Source organism: Dama dama, chromosome 29 (assembly GCF_033118175.1).
Source record: "Dama dama isolate Ldn47 chromosome 29, ASM3311817v1, whole genome shotgun sequence".
In the NCBI taxonomy this organism is placed as follows: Eukaryota; Metazoa; Chordata; class Mammalia; order Artiodactyla; family Cervidae; genus Dama; species Dama dama.
In genome coordinates this window covers 59,783,225-59,798,898 of record NC_083709.1, presented here as the reverse complement: position 1 = coordinate 59,798,898, position 15,674 = coordinate 59,783,225, and the positions used below count along the sequence as shown (strand labels likewise).

The 15,674-nt window shown below is 39.2% G+C and overlaps 1 protein-coding gene across 4 annotated transcripts in view; it reads left to right on the top strand.

The window, feature by feature from the left end:
* Positions 1–15,674, top strand: part of PRUNE2 (prune homolog 2 with BCH domain) — a 278,419-nt gene that overhangs the window by 228,868 nt on the left and 33,877 nt on the right. For all 4 annotated transcript variants that reach the window (XM_061132725.1, XM_061132724.1, XM_061132722.1 and 1 more), the window contains exons 10-11: positions 6,689–6,768; positions 10,241–10,441. In XM_061132725.1, the coding sequence (XP_060988708.1) occupies positions 6,689–6,768; positions 10,241–10,441 (281 nt within the window). The remainder of the gene's footprint in view (positions 1–6,688; positions 6,769–10,240; positions 10,442–15,674) is intronic.

The window sequence follows — 15,674 nt, the reverse complement described above, 5'->3', positions numbered from 1 at the left end:
AGCAGAGGCTCTGCTCCTCACAGACATCGGGCTGAGCTCCTCCATAGGCACCAAGGTGGGGAACAGTGCGTGGCACCCATGCTTTCTCCTGATTCTTCCTAGAAGTGAAACCTGCCACTTCGGCCACCATTTCATTTGTCAGAGCAAGTCACATGCACACCCTAATTTCAGACGAGGACAGGGAAGTACACTTCTTTTTTTTTTTTTTTTTTTTTTCAGTGGGTTTTGTCATACATTGATATGAATCAGCCATGGATTTACACGTCTTCCCCATCCCAATCCCCGCTCCCACCTCCCTCTCCACCCGATTCCTCTCGAAACATCCCACCCTCGTCTTCTCCCAGAGAGCTCAAAAGTCTGTTCTGTATTTCTGTGTCTCTTTTTCTGTTTTGCATATAGGGTTATCGTTACCATCTTTCTAAATTCCATATATATGTGTTAGTATGCTGTAATGTTCTTTATCTTTCTGGCTTACTTCACTCTGTATAAGGGGCTCCAGCTTCATCCATCTCATTAGGACTGGTTCAAATGTATTCTTTTTAATGGCTGAGTAATATTCTATGGTGTATATGTACCACAGCTTCCTTATCCATTCATCTGCTGATGGGCATCTAGGTTGCTTCCATGTCCTGGCTATTATAAACAGTGCTGCGATGAACATTGGGGTGCACGTGTCTCTTTCAGATCTGGTTTCCTCAGTGTGTATGCCCAGAAGTGGGATTGCTGGGTCATATGGCAGTTCTATTTCCAGTTTTTTAAGAAATCTCCACACTGTTTTCCATAGCGGCTGTACTAGTTTGCATTCCCACCAACAGTGTAAGAGGGTTCCCTTTTCTCCACACCCTCTCCAGCATTTATTGCTTGTAGACTTTTGGATAGCAGCCATCCTGACTGGCGTGTAATGGTACCTCATTGTGGTTTTTATTTGCATTTCTCTAATAATGAGTGATGTTGAGCATCTTTTCATGTGTTTGTTAGCCATCTGTATGTCTTCTTTGGAGAAATGTCTGTTTAGTTCTTTGGCCCATTTTTTGATTGGGTCATTTATTTTTCTGGAATTGAGCTTCAGGAGTTGCTTGTATATTTTTGAGATTAATCCTTTGTCTGTTTCTTCATTTGCTATTATTTTCTCCCAATCTGAGGGCTGTCTTTTCACCTTACTTATAGTTTCCTTTGTAGTGCAAAAGCTTTTAAGTTTCATTAGGTCCCATTTGTTTATTTTTGCTTTTATTTCCAATATTCTGGGAGGTGGGTCATAGAGGATCTTGCTGTGATTTATGTCGGAGAGTGTTTTGCCTATGTTCTCCTCTAGGAGTTTTATAGTTTCTGGTCTTACATTTAGATCTTTAATCCATTTTGAGTTTATTTTTGTGTATGGTGTTAGAAAGTGTTCTAGTTTCATTCTTTTACAAGTGGTTGACCAGTTTTCCCAGCACCACTTACCCAAGTCCAAGAAACCCAGAGAGTCCCAAACAGGATAAACCCAAGGCGAAACACCCCAAGACACATATTAATCAAATTAACAAAGATCAAACACAAAGAACAAATCTTAAAAGCAGCAAGGGAGAAACAACAAATAACACACAAAGGGATTCCCATAAGGATAACAGCTGATCTATCAATAGAAATCCTCCAGGCCAGAAGGGAATGGCAGGACGTTCTGAAAGTAATGAAAGAGAATAACCTACAACCTAGATTACTGTATCCAGCAAGGATCTCATTCAGATATGAAGGAGAATTCAAAAACTTTACAGATAAGCAAAAGCTGAGAGAATTCAGCACCACCAAACCAGCTCTTCAACAAATGCTAAAGGATCTTCTCTAGACAGGAAATGCAGAAAGGTTGTATAAACGTGAACCCAAAACAACAAAGTAAATGGCAACGGGACCACACCTATCAATAATTACCTTAAATGTAAATGGGTTGAATGCCCCAACCAAAAGACAAAGATTGGCTGAATGGATACAAAAACAAGACCCCTATATATGCTGCCTACAAGAGACCCACCTCTAAACAAGAGACACATACAGACTAAAAGTGAAGGGCTGGAAAAAAATATTTCATGCAAATGGAGACCAAAAGAAAGCAGGAGTCGCAATACTCATATCAGATAAAATAGACTTTCAAATAAAGGCTGTGAAAAGAGACAAAGAAGGACACTACATAATGATCAAAGGATCAATCCAAGAAGAAGATATAACAATTATAAATATATATGCACCCAACATAGGAGCACCACAATATATACGGCAAACGCTAACGAGTATGAAAGAGGAAATTAATGGCAACACAATAATAGTGGGAGACTTTAATACCCCACTCACAACTATGGATAGATCAACTAAACAGAAAATTAACAAGGAAACACAAACCTTAAATGACACAATGGACCAGCTAGACCTAATTGATATCTATAGGACATTTCACCCCAAAACAATCAACTTCACCTTTTTCTCAAGTGCACACAGAACCCTCTCCAGAATAGATCACATCCTGGGCCATAAATCTAGTCTTGGAAAATTCAAAAAAATTGAAATCATTCCAGTCATCTTTTCTGACCACAGTGCAGTAAGATTAGATCTCAATTACAGGAAAAAAATTGTTAAAAATTCAAACACATGGAGGCTAAATAACACGCTTCTGAATAACCAACAAATCATAGAAGAAATCAAAAAAGAAATCAAAATATGTATAGAAACGAATGAAAATGAAAACACAACAACCCAAAACCTATGGGACACTGTAAAAGCAGTGCTAAGGGGAAGGTTCATAGCATTACAGGCTTACATCAAGAAACAAGAAAAAAACCAAATAAATAACCTAACTCTACACCTAAAGCAATTAGAGAAGGAAGAAATGAAGAACCCCAGGGTTAGCAGAAGGAAAGAAATCTTAAAAATTAAGGCAGAAATAAATGCAATAGAAACTAAAGAGACCATAGCAAAAATCAACAAAGCTAAAAGCTTGCTTTTTGAAAAAATAAACAAAATTGACAAACCGTTAGCAAGACTCATTAAGAAACAAAGAGAGAAGGGAAGTACACTTCTACCACGTGTGCAAAAGGTGGAGAGCCAGGACTGTTTGATGAAGATCAGTGATGTTTGTAAAACCACCCAGCAAACAAACAATTCCGGATCCATCCTCTAGATGGAGATGTGGAGCTAAGCATCTTTTGGAGAGGATGGCCACAGTAGAGTCAGTCTTGTGTTTACAACTCCCCCCAACATGTTTGGTACCTCCGTGCTGTATGCAGAAAACCCCAAAATAAGTAGTGACTACCGATGGATACAGTAAAATACTTACCTTCACGATGGATTGATTAGTTACCCAACTGATCCTGAGAGGCTTCCATTACTGATGCAAAAGTCCATGCTATTTCATTGCCAGTTATTCTGTTTGGCCGCTTTATTTCTACAAATATTTATAGGCCTAATGTATGAATGTGGTAGTATTGACAATAGCCGCAACTTGGGTTTCTCCCAGGTTTGCCTCTAGGCTATTCTGGTTCAGTGTTCCTTCTCTCTTTCCTGGGGTTTCCTAAAAAAGTCCGTCCCCATGGCCTTCTGTAATATCTGTGGGTTTGTGCGTCCCTGGCTTCTGATCACTGCCTGATCACAGCTTCAGTTTTCCTCTTCCCTCGGGCATGCCACTTTTGGTTTTCAAGCACCTCATTAACAGGGTCTCTTTTACTAACTTCAGTGCATCCAGGGGCACTTACAGTCTCTACCGAGATCTGTAGATCTCGGTATTTAGCACTGAAATTTACCCTTACCTGGGCTAATACTCAAATTTTAGGAAATTTAATTATATTTTGTCTAACCATGACACATACTTCAGTTAAATCACTGATCCTACATTATGTTTAAAGTGAGGGGATATAATACCTTAAACGTAGTCGGTGCTTTATAATTTTCAGAGTGCTTCCTTATTCTGTTTATTCTCCACAGTCCCTGTAGTGTTGGGTATTTATCATCTTCCTCTAAAATCACAAAGGTAGTTCATTTTCTCAAGGTTAATCAGCTTGTCAGTACTAACAGTAGAACTATAACCCATAACTAGACCCTCATATCTAGGACTCTTTCAATTATTCTATGATGTTGCCCATAGCTTCGAAACATCAACAAAACCTGCAAAAATTTAAGATGGATACTATCTATTTCAGAACTTCGTATTGGACCTATGGCCAGCACCCTTATGTACCCTCTGAAGCAAGTAGATATGATGTCTTTTTTTTTTAAGGTTGACTCATAGGCAACTCATGAGTTTAAGGTTGACTCATGTACGTGTGCATTTAGGGAAGTTCAAGTTCAGTAATTCAATCCAACACATATTTATCGGGTGTTTATACCAGGTGCTGGAGATATAATAGTGAAGAAGACAGATACGGTTTCTGTCCTCATGAAGCTTCAAGGCTAATGGAGAAAGCAGTTACAATAGACAGCAAGAGGAACTTCAGTAAAGGAGACAACATTTTTTTCTTTCAATATTATTTTTAGGCATTGCACAGTCTCTTTTATTGGTGAGGGAATGGAGACACAGAAAGATAGATAACTTGCCATACGACCCAGTGAGGGATGGAGCTAAGATTTGAATGTAATGGCTCTCAGCAGCATTTTGCTATGTCACAGGAAGTACAGGGCTGATGTCAAGGAGAACACACCCAGATGATAAGGCATCATTGTAGGGAGATTTGGAAAACTGCAGCAGTATGCGAAACCCAGACAAATATCCCTCTGGGTCCCAGGTCTTTCAAAACCAGGGCCCCTAGAAGGCCTTCTCTTTGCCCACCACTCCCACCTCCACTGCTGGACAGTTCAGTTTGCTGCCTCCCAATGCAGTGATTCTCTGGCAGGACTTATCTTATTCCTGCCATTACATTATTGTCTTTGACTCACATGCTGACCCCTCGCTCTTTTCAACTAAGCTGCAGGACTCATTTCAGAGAACATACACGGCAGAAGCCATAGCAAGTGTGTGGAAAAAGAAACTCCTGATGTTTTTGAAGAGGTCTGTAGGGTTGACAGGTAAGGATGAAGGCATTTACTTCTCTCAGGAGCAGCTCTGAGTTGTTGGTAACAGTTATCATTATTTTAACTCCATCATCCCATTTTCACAACAAGAATGGGGCAGGTCTATTTCAGTCTTCTGTGTCCTTAGCACAGAGTAGGCACACAGTACATATTTGTTGACTAAGTGAAGCAAGTAGTTATCACTAGGGACATAGGATTTTGTTTACATCATAGGCTTTATTGACAATCAGGGGTTTAACTTGGATCCTGAAAATATTGATCATCCAGGTTAGCAAACTTTAAATGTGTGGTAGACCTGGACTGAGGTGGAGAGGAGTCGCAATAAGAGAGGGAGGGGGAGAGGGAGGGATTAAATTTAGGACTTTAACACAAAAGTTTATCAAGTTTAAATTTAGAAGGGTGCCTACATCAGAGGTATTTACCTTAGATGAGAGAAATTACATGAAAGCCCCCAAGAAGAAAAATATATAATTGTGACAAATGGGGACAAATTCAGATGTACTGAATGAAGGTCAGGAGATAAAAATAAGGGGAATTTACTGTGAACAGTGGTTCAATTCAGTTCAGTCACTCAGTCATGTCTGACTCTTTGTGACCCCATGGACTGCAGCACGCCAGGCCTCCATCACCAACTCCTGGAGTTTACTCAAACTCATGTCCATTGAGTTGGTGATGCCATCCAACCATCTCATCCTCTGTCATCTCCTCCTCCTGCCTTCACTCTTTCCCAGAATCAGGGTCTTTTCAAATGTGTCAGTTCTTCACATCAGGTGGCCAAAGTACTGGAGTTTCAACTTCAGCATCAGTCCTTCCAATGAATATTCAGGACTGATTTCCTTTAGGATGAACTGTTTGGATCTCCTAGTTGTCCAAGGGACTCTCAAGAGTCTTCTCCAACATCACAGAATAGTCTTCCTACAAAAGCATGTAAATTTGCCACAGTTTCCTCACTATTTGCCTGTTCCCTTCCACTAGTCTTACCAAATGGGCTAATATAAACAGTCCCAGGTTCCAAACTGATTAGAAAGAAAAGATAGTAACTCGTGACCAAAACCATCTTCACCAATGTGTAATTCACAATGAACTTTTAAATATTCAAAGGAGAGACAATATTAATAGTTGGTACCCCTTCAGGGATGTCAGGCACTTTCCATTCATTGCTTAATCTTTCAGCGGCTCAGTGAGGGAGGTGGTATATCCCTATTTTACAGAGAGAGACCAGCAGAGTATGCTTCCTTGTACCCATAGCAGTTTAAGTAGTATGCTCATATTTACACAGAGGAAGAGATACATATACAAAGATAGGTCTGTCCTTACTCCAGAGCATATATTACATCTCTTGTTGGAAAGAAAAAAGTTAAATGTCTCCTTAAATATATTTTATTAGTTATTTACTTTTCCTGTTTTTGAATTTCGTGAGGTGTGTTTACTTGTGTGAACTGAGAGAAGTGACTCTCTATGTGCACAGAGTAAAAGCTGTGTCCATGGCTCTCACTCACAGTAACTGCAGAAAGTCTGTTTTCTAATTTGGGGCCACTTACAGTGAATTCAGTACGTGTACTAGGTTTATTGAAAATACTATCTTGGAATCTTCCTTTTCAGAGAAAATGAAATCCCACAGTGTTTTACACTCTTTGCTTTTTTTCTTTTTTTCCAGACTGCTATCAGAGGATGTAGGAATGGACATCCGCTTTGAGGAGGGAATGCTGAGTCCCACCGATGCAGACATGAGGCCAGGTGAGAGAGTGTTCGTTCATTTCTTTCAGCGGTGTTCTATATCCAAACGTGTTCATTATTCAGCGAGAGAACCATTTCCTGTGCATCCAACTTGTGATTTCAGTGATAGAGGTGAAGAGAGGGAAAAAAAAAAAATGTGTGAGGAAGGTGTTAGGCTTGATGTAGTTAATTATAGAGTTGACTTGAATAACCAACGAATGCAGGCTACCCTTTGTCTCCCAAGCCATGCCTAGATCTGCCAATGTTTTCAGTTCCTGTGATAATGGTTGCTTTTTTATCATAATAACAAATTCTAACCAATATCTGAGTTCACCAAATTTACACTTAAGTGTGAGAATGTTTAAAATTAGTGATTTACAGAGAAATGCAAATCAAAACGACAATGAGGTACCATTTCATGCCAGTCAGAATGGCTGCTATCAAAAAGTCTACAACAATAAATGCTGGAGAGGGTGTGGAGAAAAGGGAACCCTTTCATGCTGTTGGTGGGAATGCAAACTAGTACAGCCTCTATGGGGAACAATGTGGAGATTCCTTTAAAAACTGGCAATAGAACTGCCATACGAGCCAGCAATCCCACTGCTGGGCATACACACTGAGGAAACCAGATCTGAAAGAGACACGTGCACCCCAGTGTTCATCGCAACACTGTTTATAATAGCCAGGACATGGAAGCAACCTAGATGCCCATCAGCAGATGAATGGATAAGAAAGCTGTGGTACATATACACTGTGGAATATTACTCAGCCATTAAAAAGAATACATTTGAATCAGTTCTAATGAGGTGGATGAAACTGGAGCCTATTATACAGAGTGAAGTAAGTCAGAAAGAAAAACACCAATACAGTATACTAACGCATATATATGGAATTTAGAAAGATGGTAACGATGACCCTTATATGCGAGACAGCAAAAGACACATAGATGTAAAGAACAGTCTTTTGGACTCTGTGGGAGAAGGCGAGGGCAGGATGATTTGAGAGAATAGCATTGAAACATGTATATTATCATATGTGAAGCAGATCGCCAGTCCAGGTTCGATGCATGAGACAGGGTGCTCAGGGCTGGTGTACTGGGATGACCCAGAGGGATGGGATGGGGAGGGAGGTGGGAGGGGAGTTCAGGATGGGGAACACATGTACACCCATGGCTGATTCATGTCAATGTATGGCAAAAACCACTACAATATTGTAAAGTAATTAGCCTCCAATTAAAATAAATTAATTAAATAAAAAAATAAAATTAGTGATTTAATATTAAGAATGCTTAGTATCCTGATTATTAAAAAAAGAAAAACCCAAAACCACAGTCTTAAGAATTTATGACCCAAGGCGTATACAAAATGGAATTTAAAGTTTTTAGTTGCAACTTGTATGACTCCTAGTTTGTACTAGGTTCTCTCCTTTGCACTATACCAGCTGTAGGATCTTACCTAGATCCTGAACTCTTGAGATTATTAGTCAAGCCTAGAATTGAAAAAGAAGGGAGTCATTTTTTTTTTTTTCTGTCCAGGTATTTAAAGTATATTCTTCAAAGTACTAATCATGTGACATAACTATTCTTAAGTGTTCCCTGGCAGAGTAAGCATGGAGCCACTGCCCCTCTCTGCTCCACTCTTCAGATTCACAGTTCTCTCTCTTTTCTCTTTTTTTTTTTTTTATTTTGGCCATGCTGTGTGGCTTGTGGGATCTTAGTTCCCTTACCAGGGATCAAATCCTGGTCTCCTTCAGTGGAGGTGCAGAGCCCTAACCACTGGACCATCAAGGAATTCCCACAATTCACTTTTTAAATTTAATTTTTATTTTATATTAGAGTGTAGTTGATTTACAATGTTGTGTTAGTTTCAGGTATATAGCAAAGTGATTGTTATGCATAAACATAATCCATTCTTCTTTAGATTCTTTTCCCATGTCAGTTATTCAGAACATTGAATAGAATTCCCTGTGCTATACAGTAGGTCTTTGTTAATTACCTGTTTTATAGATAGTAGTGTGTACATGTTAATCTCAATCCCACAATTCACTTTTGAATAATAAAGGTGCTAAAGCTTTCATTGTCCTGTGGGGTAGCTGTTAGCCACATGTGGCTACTAAAGTTCATTAAAATTTAAAATAAACTTGAAATGTACAGTTTGTCAATTGCACTAACTTCATTTCAAGTGCCTGGAAGCCATATATGTAACATTTCTACCATCACAAAACATTTTTTTTTGGACAGGACACCTCTGAGAATCCCCGTGGAATCCCAATGTTTTACAAACTTACTAATCAACAAGTGTGTTAATCAGTCAGTCATGTCCAACTTTTTGTGATTCCATGGACTATAGCCTGTCAGGCTCCTCTGTCCATAGAATTCTCCAGGCAAGAATACTGGAGTGGGTTGCCATTTCCTTCTCCAGGGGATCTTCCCGACCTAGGGATCGAATGCTGTCTCCTGCATTGCTGGCATATTCTTTACCATCTGAGCCACCAGGGAAGCCCCTCAATGTTTTACAAACTTTTGTTTTGTAAATTTGTTTTACAAAACCAATGTTTTATTGGTCAATAGAAACTTTTTTTCCAAGTAATACATAACGATATTACATGGAACACAGTTTAGGTGGTTTTCTATATAGAAAAAAATTTTAATGACAAAGAAACAGTGTTAGTTTCCTTGGGACAAGACCAGAGTTAGAACTGCAGAATTGATAGGTATACTAGATGGCCTTCAAAACCTTTTGTTATAGGGAATCCTGAAATTTTTATTGTTAATGTGTCTCTGTACCATTGTTTAGCTGCGATCAACTTGGTTAAAGATTACTTCTCCAGTTCTGCTTCTGATAAGTGAAAGGCACTTGAGCAACAAGATGCACGTTAAAGTGGAAGAGGGGGAACTAATTCCATGAGCCTTACACAAGGAGACTATCACTATGGTACAAGAACCAGTGTCAGGCAATATTGGCATAAGAAGTAATGACTGCTTGAGCAAGGAATGTCATCTGGGAGGATACCTCAGTTTTTTTTTGAAAAAAGAAAGAATGCCAGCCAAGGAAAGTTCACAATCGAGTTGTTAGGAACTAAAGAGACGTATTTGGGGGGTATCTGTAAACATAACATAAAGTTCATATCCTCATTGTAAGTTATGTGTAAAGCTTAATTGTTTCTCTTAATATGCATCATAAAAAATTTAATCCAATATTATGTCAGTGCCAGGTTTTCAACCCTGAACAGGGCAGCTCTAAAGACTAGATCTCTGCCCATTTAGCAATGACTCCCACTTCCTATTTCTGCATGACCAGAGCTGATGTGGCTGGAGCAAGCCACTACTGAGGCCTGCTGCTCAAGAAGGGGGCCAAACCCTAAGTAAGGACTTTTAGCAGGTGGAGCCTTTGCTGAAAGGGCCTTAAAATTGTTTTCCACTGGGGCCACACCCACTGTTGGCAATCCTGTGTATGATGGTCTAACACTTACTGCTGCTCTTTATCTTCTTTAGAACCTCCTAATTCTCTGGATCTTGATAGCACTCATCCTCGGAGAATCAAACTTACAGCCCCAAATATCAATCTGTCTCTGGATCAAAGTGAAGGGTCTGTTCTCTCTGATGATAACTTGGACAGTCCAGATGAGATTGATATCAATGTGGATGAACTTGAGACTCCCGATGAAGCAGATTCTTTTGAGTACACTGGCCATGGTAAGTTGCCAAGTTGGCAGGCGGAAGTTAAGTGAAAGATTATCAAATCATATCTAATGGCATCTAAGTGGCATTAGGAACAAACCTCCCATTGTGTTGCTGCGGGCTGCTTTTTTGTGATTTCTAGAAGCTTCTATTTGTATCTCAGGTCATAGGTGGCCATGATTGATGGTTTAGATCTAGACAGAACAGGCATGGTTCACAGAGGTCAGACACAACCATCACGCCTTTGTCAAACCCCTGCTCTGTGCCAAGCCTTGTGTTTGGCTGAGGTTGGAAGAAAACTGTTACATTCTGTGTCATCAGAAAATTGGGACTGGGTTTACAGAGAAAGAAAATTTAATCTGGAAGATAAAACTTGAAGTGGAAAAATTAGAGCTTACCAATTTCTCTGTACAACCTCCCATGGTCTGGACCGTTCTTTCCCACACATTCTACATGGGTGGTTCCTTGTTTTTATTCAGATCTTAATCAGATGTCACCTCCTCAGAGAGGCCTTCCTTGACCTCTATAATCAAAGGTACCCACGCCACCCCCACCATCTAGTCATACTCTACCTCAGTATTCATTTTATTTTCCATGTGTCACACTAATTGAAATCATATAATTTAACTGTTTGCATCTCACTTATCTTTCTCTTCCTATTAGAATGCCTGTTCCATAAGGCCAGAGACTTTCTTATGCTTGATGCTATATCACCAATAAAGTACGAAGGAAGGAGGGATGGGGTAGGGTGTGGTGGAGGGAGAATAATAAGTCAGAAGATTAAAAACTTGCTTATCAAACCTGGGCACTCCTGATATGATTACCAGTCTTATTATATGATTTAATATATTATATTATATGATTACCAGTTCTTTCTCTTGCTCAATGAAATTGCTTTAGTTAAGAAATATATACACAGTATTTGCTTTAAAAAAATGGCATCATCTAGTTTCAGCTTTACAGGGTGGCATTCTTTGACTTTATAAATTTGAATTTGAAAGTAAGAGAATCCTGGCTATATCTACTGCTTTGATATATTGTGAAAATTAGTAAAAAAAGAAATGCCACAATTGAACAGATGCCCTAACTTTTAGAGCCATACTAATTCCAGCATTTTCATTCATAGAAAAACATAACTAGGAAATTAGGAGAGTCAACATCAAATGACTTAATTAACTCCACCAATGGTCACTGAGCAACCAGGGCTACAGCCACAACCAGCCTAGATTCGGACCCTACTTTCACAGTGTGGAAAGCTTTATTTCCTCAAGCTAAGAGAACAGGATGTAGCTAAACTACTTGTATTATAGTTTATTATGTTTAAGTAGAGATTTGATATTGCATTTTATCATGTTCTTAGATTCGTATAGTTATCGGGATATTTGACCCTGTGAGTTGAAATACACAAACAGGAGGTGAAAGGTCTTGACCTCACATTCTTTTCTGCCATCTCAGACACTCTTCCTCAGCCCCTCCATCCTTCCCAGCTGCCCCCAGCTGTCCCAGTCCCTTTCCTGCTAATAAACCTTCAAGTGTAAAAGTCATGCGTTGACTTAAAATCTCAGAGAAGACAGCTGTGGCATGACCCTGTGGGTCCCTCCCTCTCCTCCCCCTGTACTTCTCTGTTGCCCTGGAGAACTGTGTCACCCCACATCTGAACCTTTTATTTTTATAAATAGTAAAACTGTCAAGCCAAGTGGTGGTGGCTGAGCAAACTGGTAATTAGAGCTGCCACTTGCTGACATAGTTCTTTTTATTTAGTCAACATAGTTATGTTGAAAGAACCAGTTTAACAGCCACAACCCTGCTTTTAGGTCTTAAAGGAGAAAATTTTAGTGTAAGTTGAATTTTAAAGTCCACCTTGATTTTCACATGAAAAGGAGTATGTTCAGTCACCAGCATTAAATGTTGAAAACACTAAGTATATCTGAATAGCTATGTTTTGTAATGCAGACATAGATAACTGACTATAAAAGAGTCTAATGTATATTAGAGTCTCAAAGTATGACAGTAATGCTTGAAAGCTGCAAGTTTTGTTGGTTTTTGTTTCTTATGCGAGTGTTCTAACTAGGCATATAGATTCTAAACAAAACTGGAGTTTTTAAGTCACAGGGTTTTAAAAGTGTTTGGTCAGTAATTAATTTTATTTAATGAACACTTTTCATAGTGCTTGCTGTGTGTCAAGGATCTGTGCTAGCTGCTTTATAAATATTAATTGTATTAATCCTCATGTCAACTCTGTGAACAGGTATTATGTTACCCCCAGAGGTTAAGTGATTCACCTAAAGTCACGTAGCTAGTAAATGTCAGAGCCAGCACAAAACCCGAGTTGTTGTCTGCAACTCCTGGGCCATGCTCCTTCTCCAGAAATGCGCTGACAGTGAACAGGAGGGTCTTTTACTGTGTTAGGATAGCATGCCTGAAGTCAAGCCTAATGACCCACCTTCACATTTACATGCTGTTTTAATCCCACCATTTTAGGGTGACTTGAGGGCCCTTAGTTTCCCAAGTACTTGAAGGATGTTCACACTATTTGCCTGTTTTAGTCAGTAGTTGGTGACCAAATATTGATGCCAGATTATTTGCCCATGGTGTGATTTTGCTTATGGAAAAAATTTTGAAGCTCATTATCAAAAGATGTTAAGTTGGTCATCCCTTCCAAGCAACTTTAATAATTATGTTTGAATAGTTGGAAAATACCACTCAAAGGATGATATAATGGAGGCTTGATGTCCTTTGATATTTATAAATGCCAGAGATATCAAAAATATGTAGATAGTGAAGGATTTACCAGATTAGTCTTTTTTTAACTAAGGGAGAGCTAGCTTTTTTAAAGATACTTTATTAAACTAATTCTGTAAACTTGAAATATCCAAAGTCAGAAAAAATTATGATGACCTATTTCTGTTTTCAAACTGACCGCAGAAATTTTTACCATAATTCAGATCTAAGCAAAGGCATTTTGTAAGGGAAATAGAAAAATGATAACAAATTTTAGCCTGAATATTTCTGGTAAGAACACTGTAAGAAGCATTCATGTGCTCATGTATTTTTTCTTCCTAGGCTCCTAGCAATGTTTAGTGACCTCATTTATCTTTTCTAAAACTAACCCCTAATGACGGACAGTTTCCTATGTGAATAGGTAGCCTCACATTTTTTCCAGATAATCAGGTAGTCACTTCATTTAACTTTAACCTCATTTCTGTGGTCATTATTTTCATAGCCTGCAGGCAACCAGCTTATGAAATCAACTCCCTGTTTTAACTCTGCTTATAAACCAGTCAAGTGCGGAGCTTATTCTGTTGTACCCACAAGCATGATATATGATACATGATAATGGTGATGTGGTCTGAAAAGATGATTTTTCCTTGTATTTTTGTGTGCTGAGTTATCACATTCCAATTAACTACATACCTGTTCTGAAGAACTTTAAAGACCTTCTTAATTGTGTACAGGATGTCTTTCCTCTAACAAAAAGTTCAAATGGAGTGGGGGGGCAGGGGGTGGAGTATGAAAAGGTGAAAGTGGGAAGACCATCAGAAAGTTACTCTTGTCTTGTCATCTGGGAAAAAGATGTGCCTAGGACTCTAGCAATAGCAAGGAGAATGGAGAAAGCCCATTTGAATCCCAGCTCTGCTCTTTCCAACAGGACTGAACCATACTTTGACAGGAAAAAAGTATTTTCTCAGTTTGTGATACTGACAGAAGATGAAGCTTCATTCTGTCAGGAAAAGCCTGTAGAGATATGTCCATATGCTTTTGAACAATTTGGGGGAAAAAAAAAGATTATTTTCCTTAAAAAGCTCCCTCCCCCTAAAACTATATATGCTTTTGGCTCAATAAAACCTTGATACACATTGGATACTAAGTAGCAATAAAAGGGAGAGATGAAAGGTATATTAAAAATGAAAATTAAAAACTAGTTAATAAATCTCCTTGGGTATTTAGCATAATATTAAACATGTCTTGAATGATGAAGTGTCATTTAGGAAGCACTCCTACAAATTAAATTAGTAACATTCAACCTATTCTCTAGGTCAGTAGTCTAGATTAATACATAGTGTGTTCAAGATTCATAACTATGCCTATGTTAGTGATCAAATATGTCATGAATAATAATACCTAAACTCATTTTCTTCCTGGAAGTGATTTCTAAAGATAATACAAATAGGGGGTAGGGGGAGCTCTTTGGCTTGAAAAAATTAGAAGTTCAAACATACTGAATGTCTTTGAAGGCATTTTTCAGATTATTCCCATTATCAGTGCAAGAGCACAACATAGAGACCAAGTCCCCTTTACAGATGTATGTCCCTACTGGAGGCCACAGCTGACCTCATCTTCCATTGGTTCATATGATCATCGACGGCAGATTCCTCACTGTGATCTTTCAGCACAGGGTATTCAGAGCCTGTGTCCTAAATCATTTCATCAAAGACAAAAGAAAATGTTCAAGTTGACTTCTCCCTTGTGTACCAGGGCTAATTGATTTCAACAGCAAGCAGCAAGGGAGGAAAGCTTGTTATTCAGAAAAGAAGACAAAGAAAATCAAGCATTTCTTAGTGATGAGAGCATGAGACCAAACATTAAATTTGAAGGGCCTAGGGACAGAGATTTAAATGAGACCCGAAACTTTTGAACATAGTGAGAAAATGATGGCAGGGGGACAGATGGTAATTTATAGTTGTAGCAGAAGGATTATTAAGATCAGGAAGATACTGTTAATTCAAGGGAGTAAAACAACTTACCTTTACTTCCTACTAGCTGAAGCGACTTAGCAGCAGCAGCTTCCATTGCTGACTTCTAGAATTCAGTACCTTAAGAGAGTGTACTGTCCCCCTACCTGTTATAGAACTCTCTATTTAATTTACATCAATCAAAGGAGGTGGGGAAAGGAGGTCCCAAACAGGGTAAAGAGGTGTTGGTGATGATGCCTACAGTGTGGATAAGAGCAGGTGTATACTGGAACCTCAGAAGACAAACCCACACCTGAGCCCAGAGGTCTGAGGGAACAGAGACAAATAGGAGAGCAGGGTCCTGGGAAGGGGAGCTGTGAGGGGCATCCAAGGGCTCTAACTCAAGTGGAAGGGGGATAGCTGGAAGGGATCTCAGATAGGGAGTCCAGAGCAGATGGATGGATTTGCACAAGTGACATAGTGCTTAATCAGAAGCCAAGGTTGCTAGTTTCCTATCCTGAGTAAGCAGCGAGTGCTGGTGGGAATGCAGAGAAAGCCAGAGTGAGGCCAGGCTC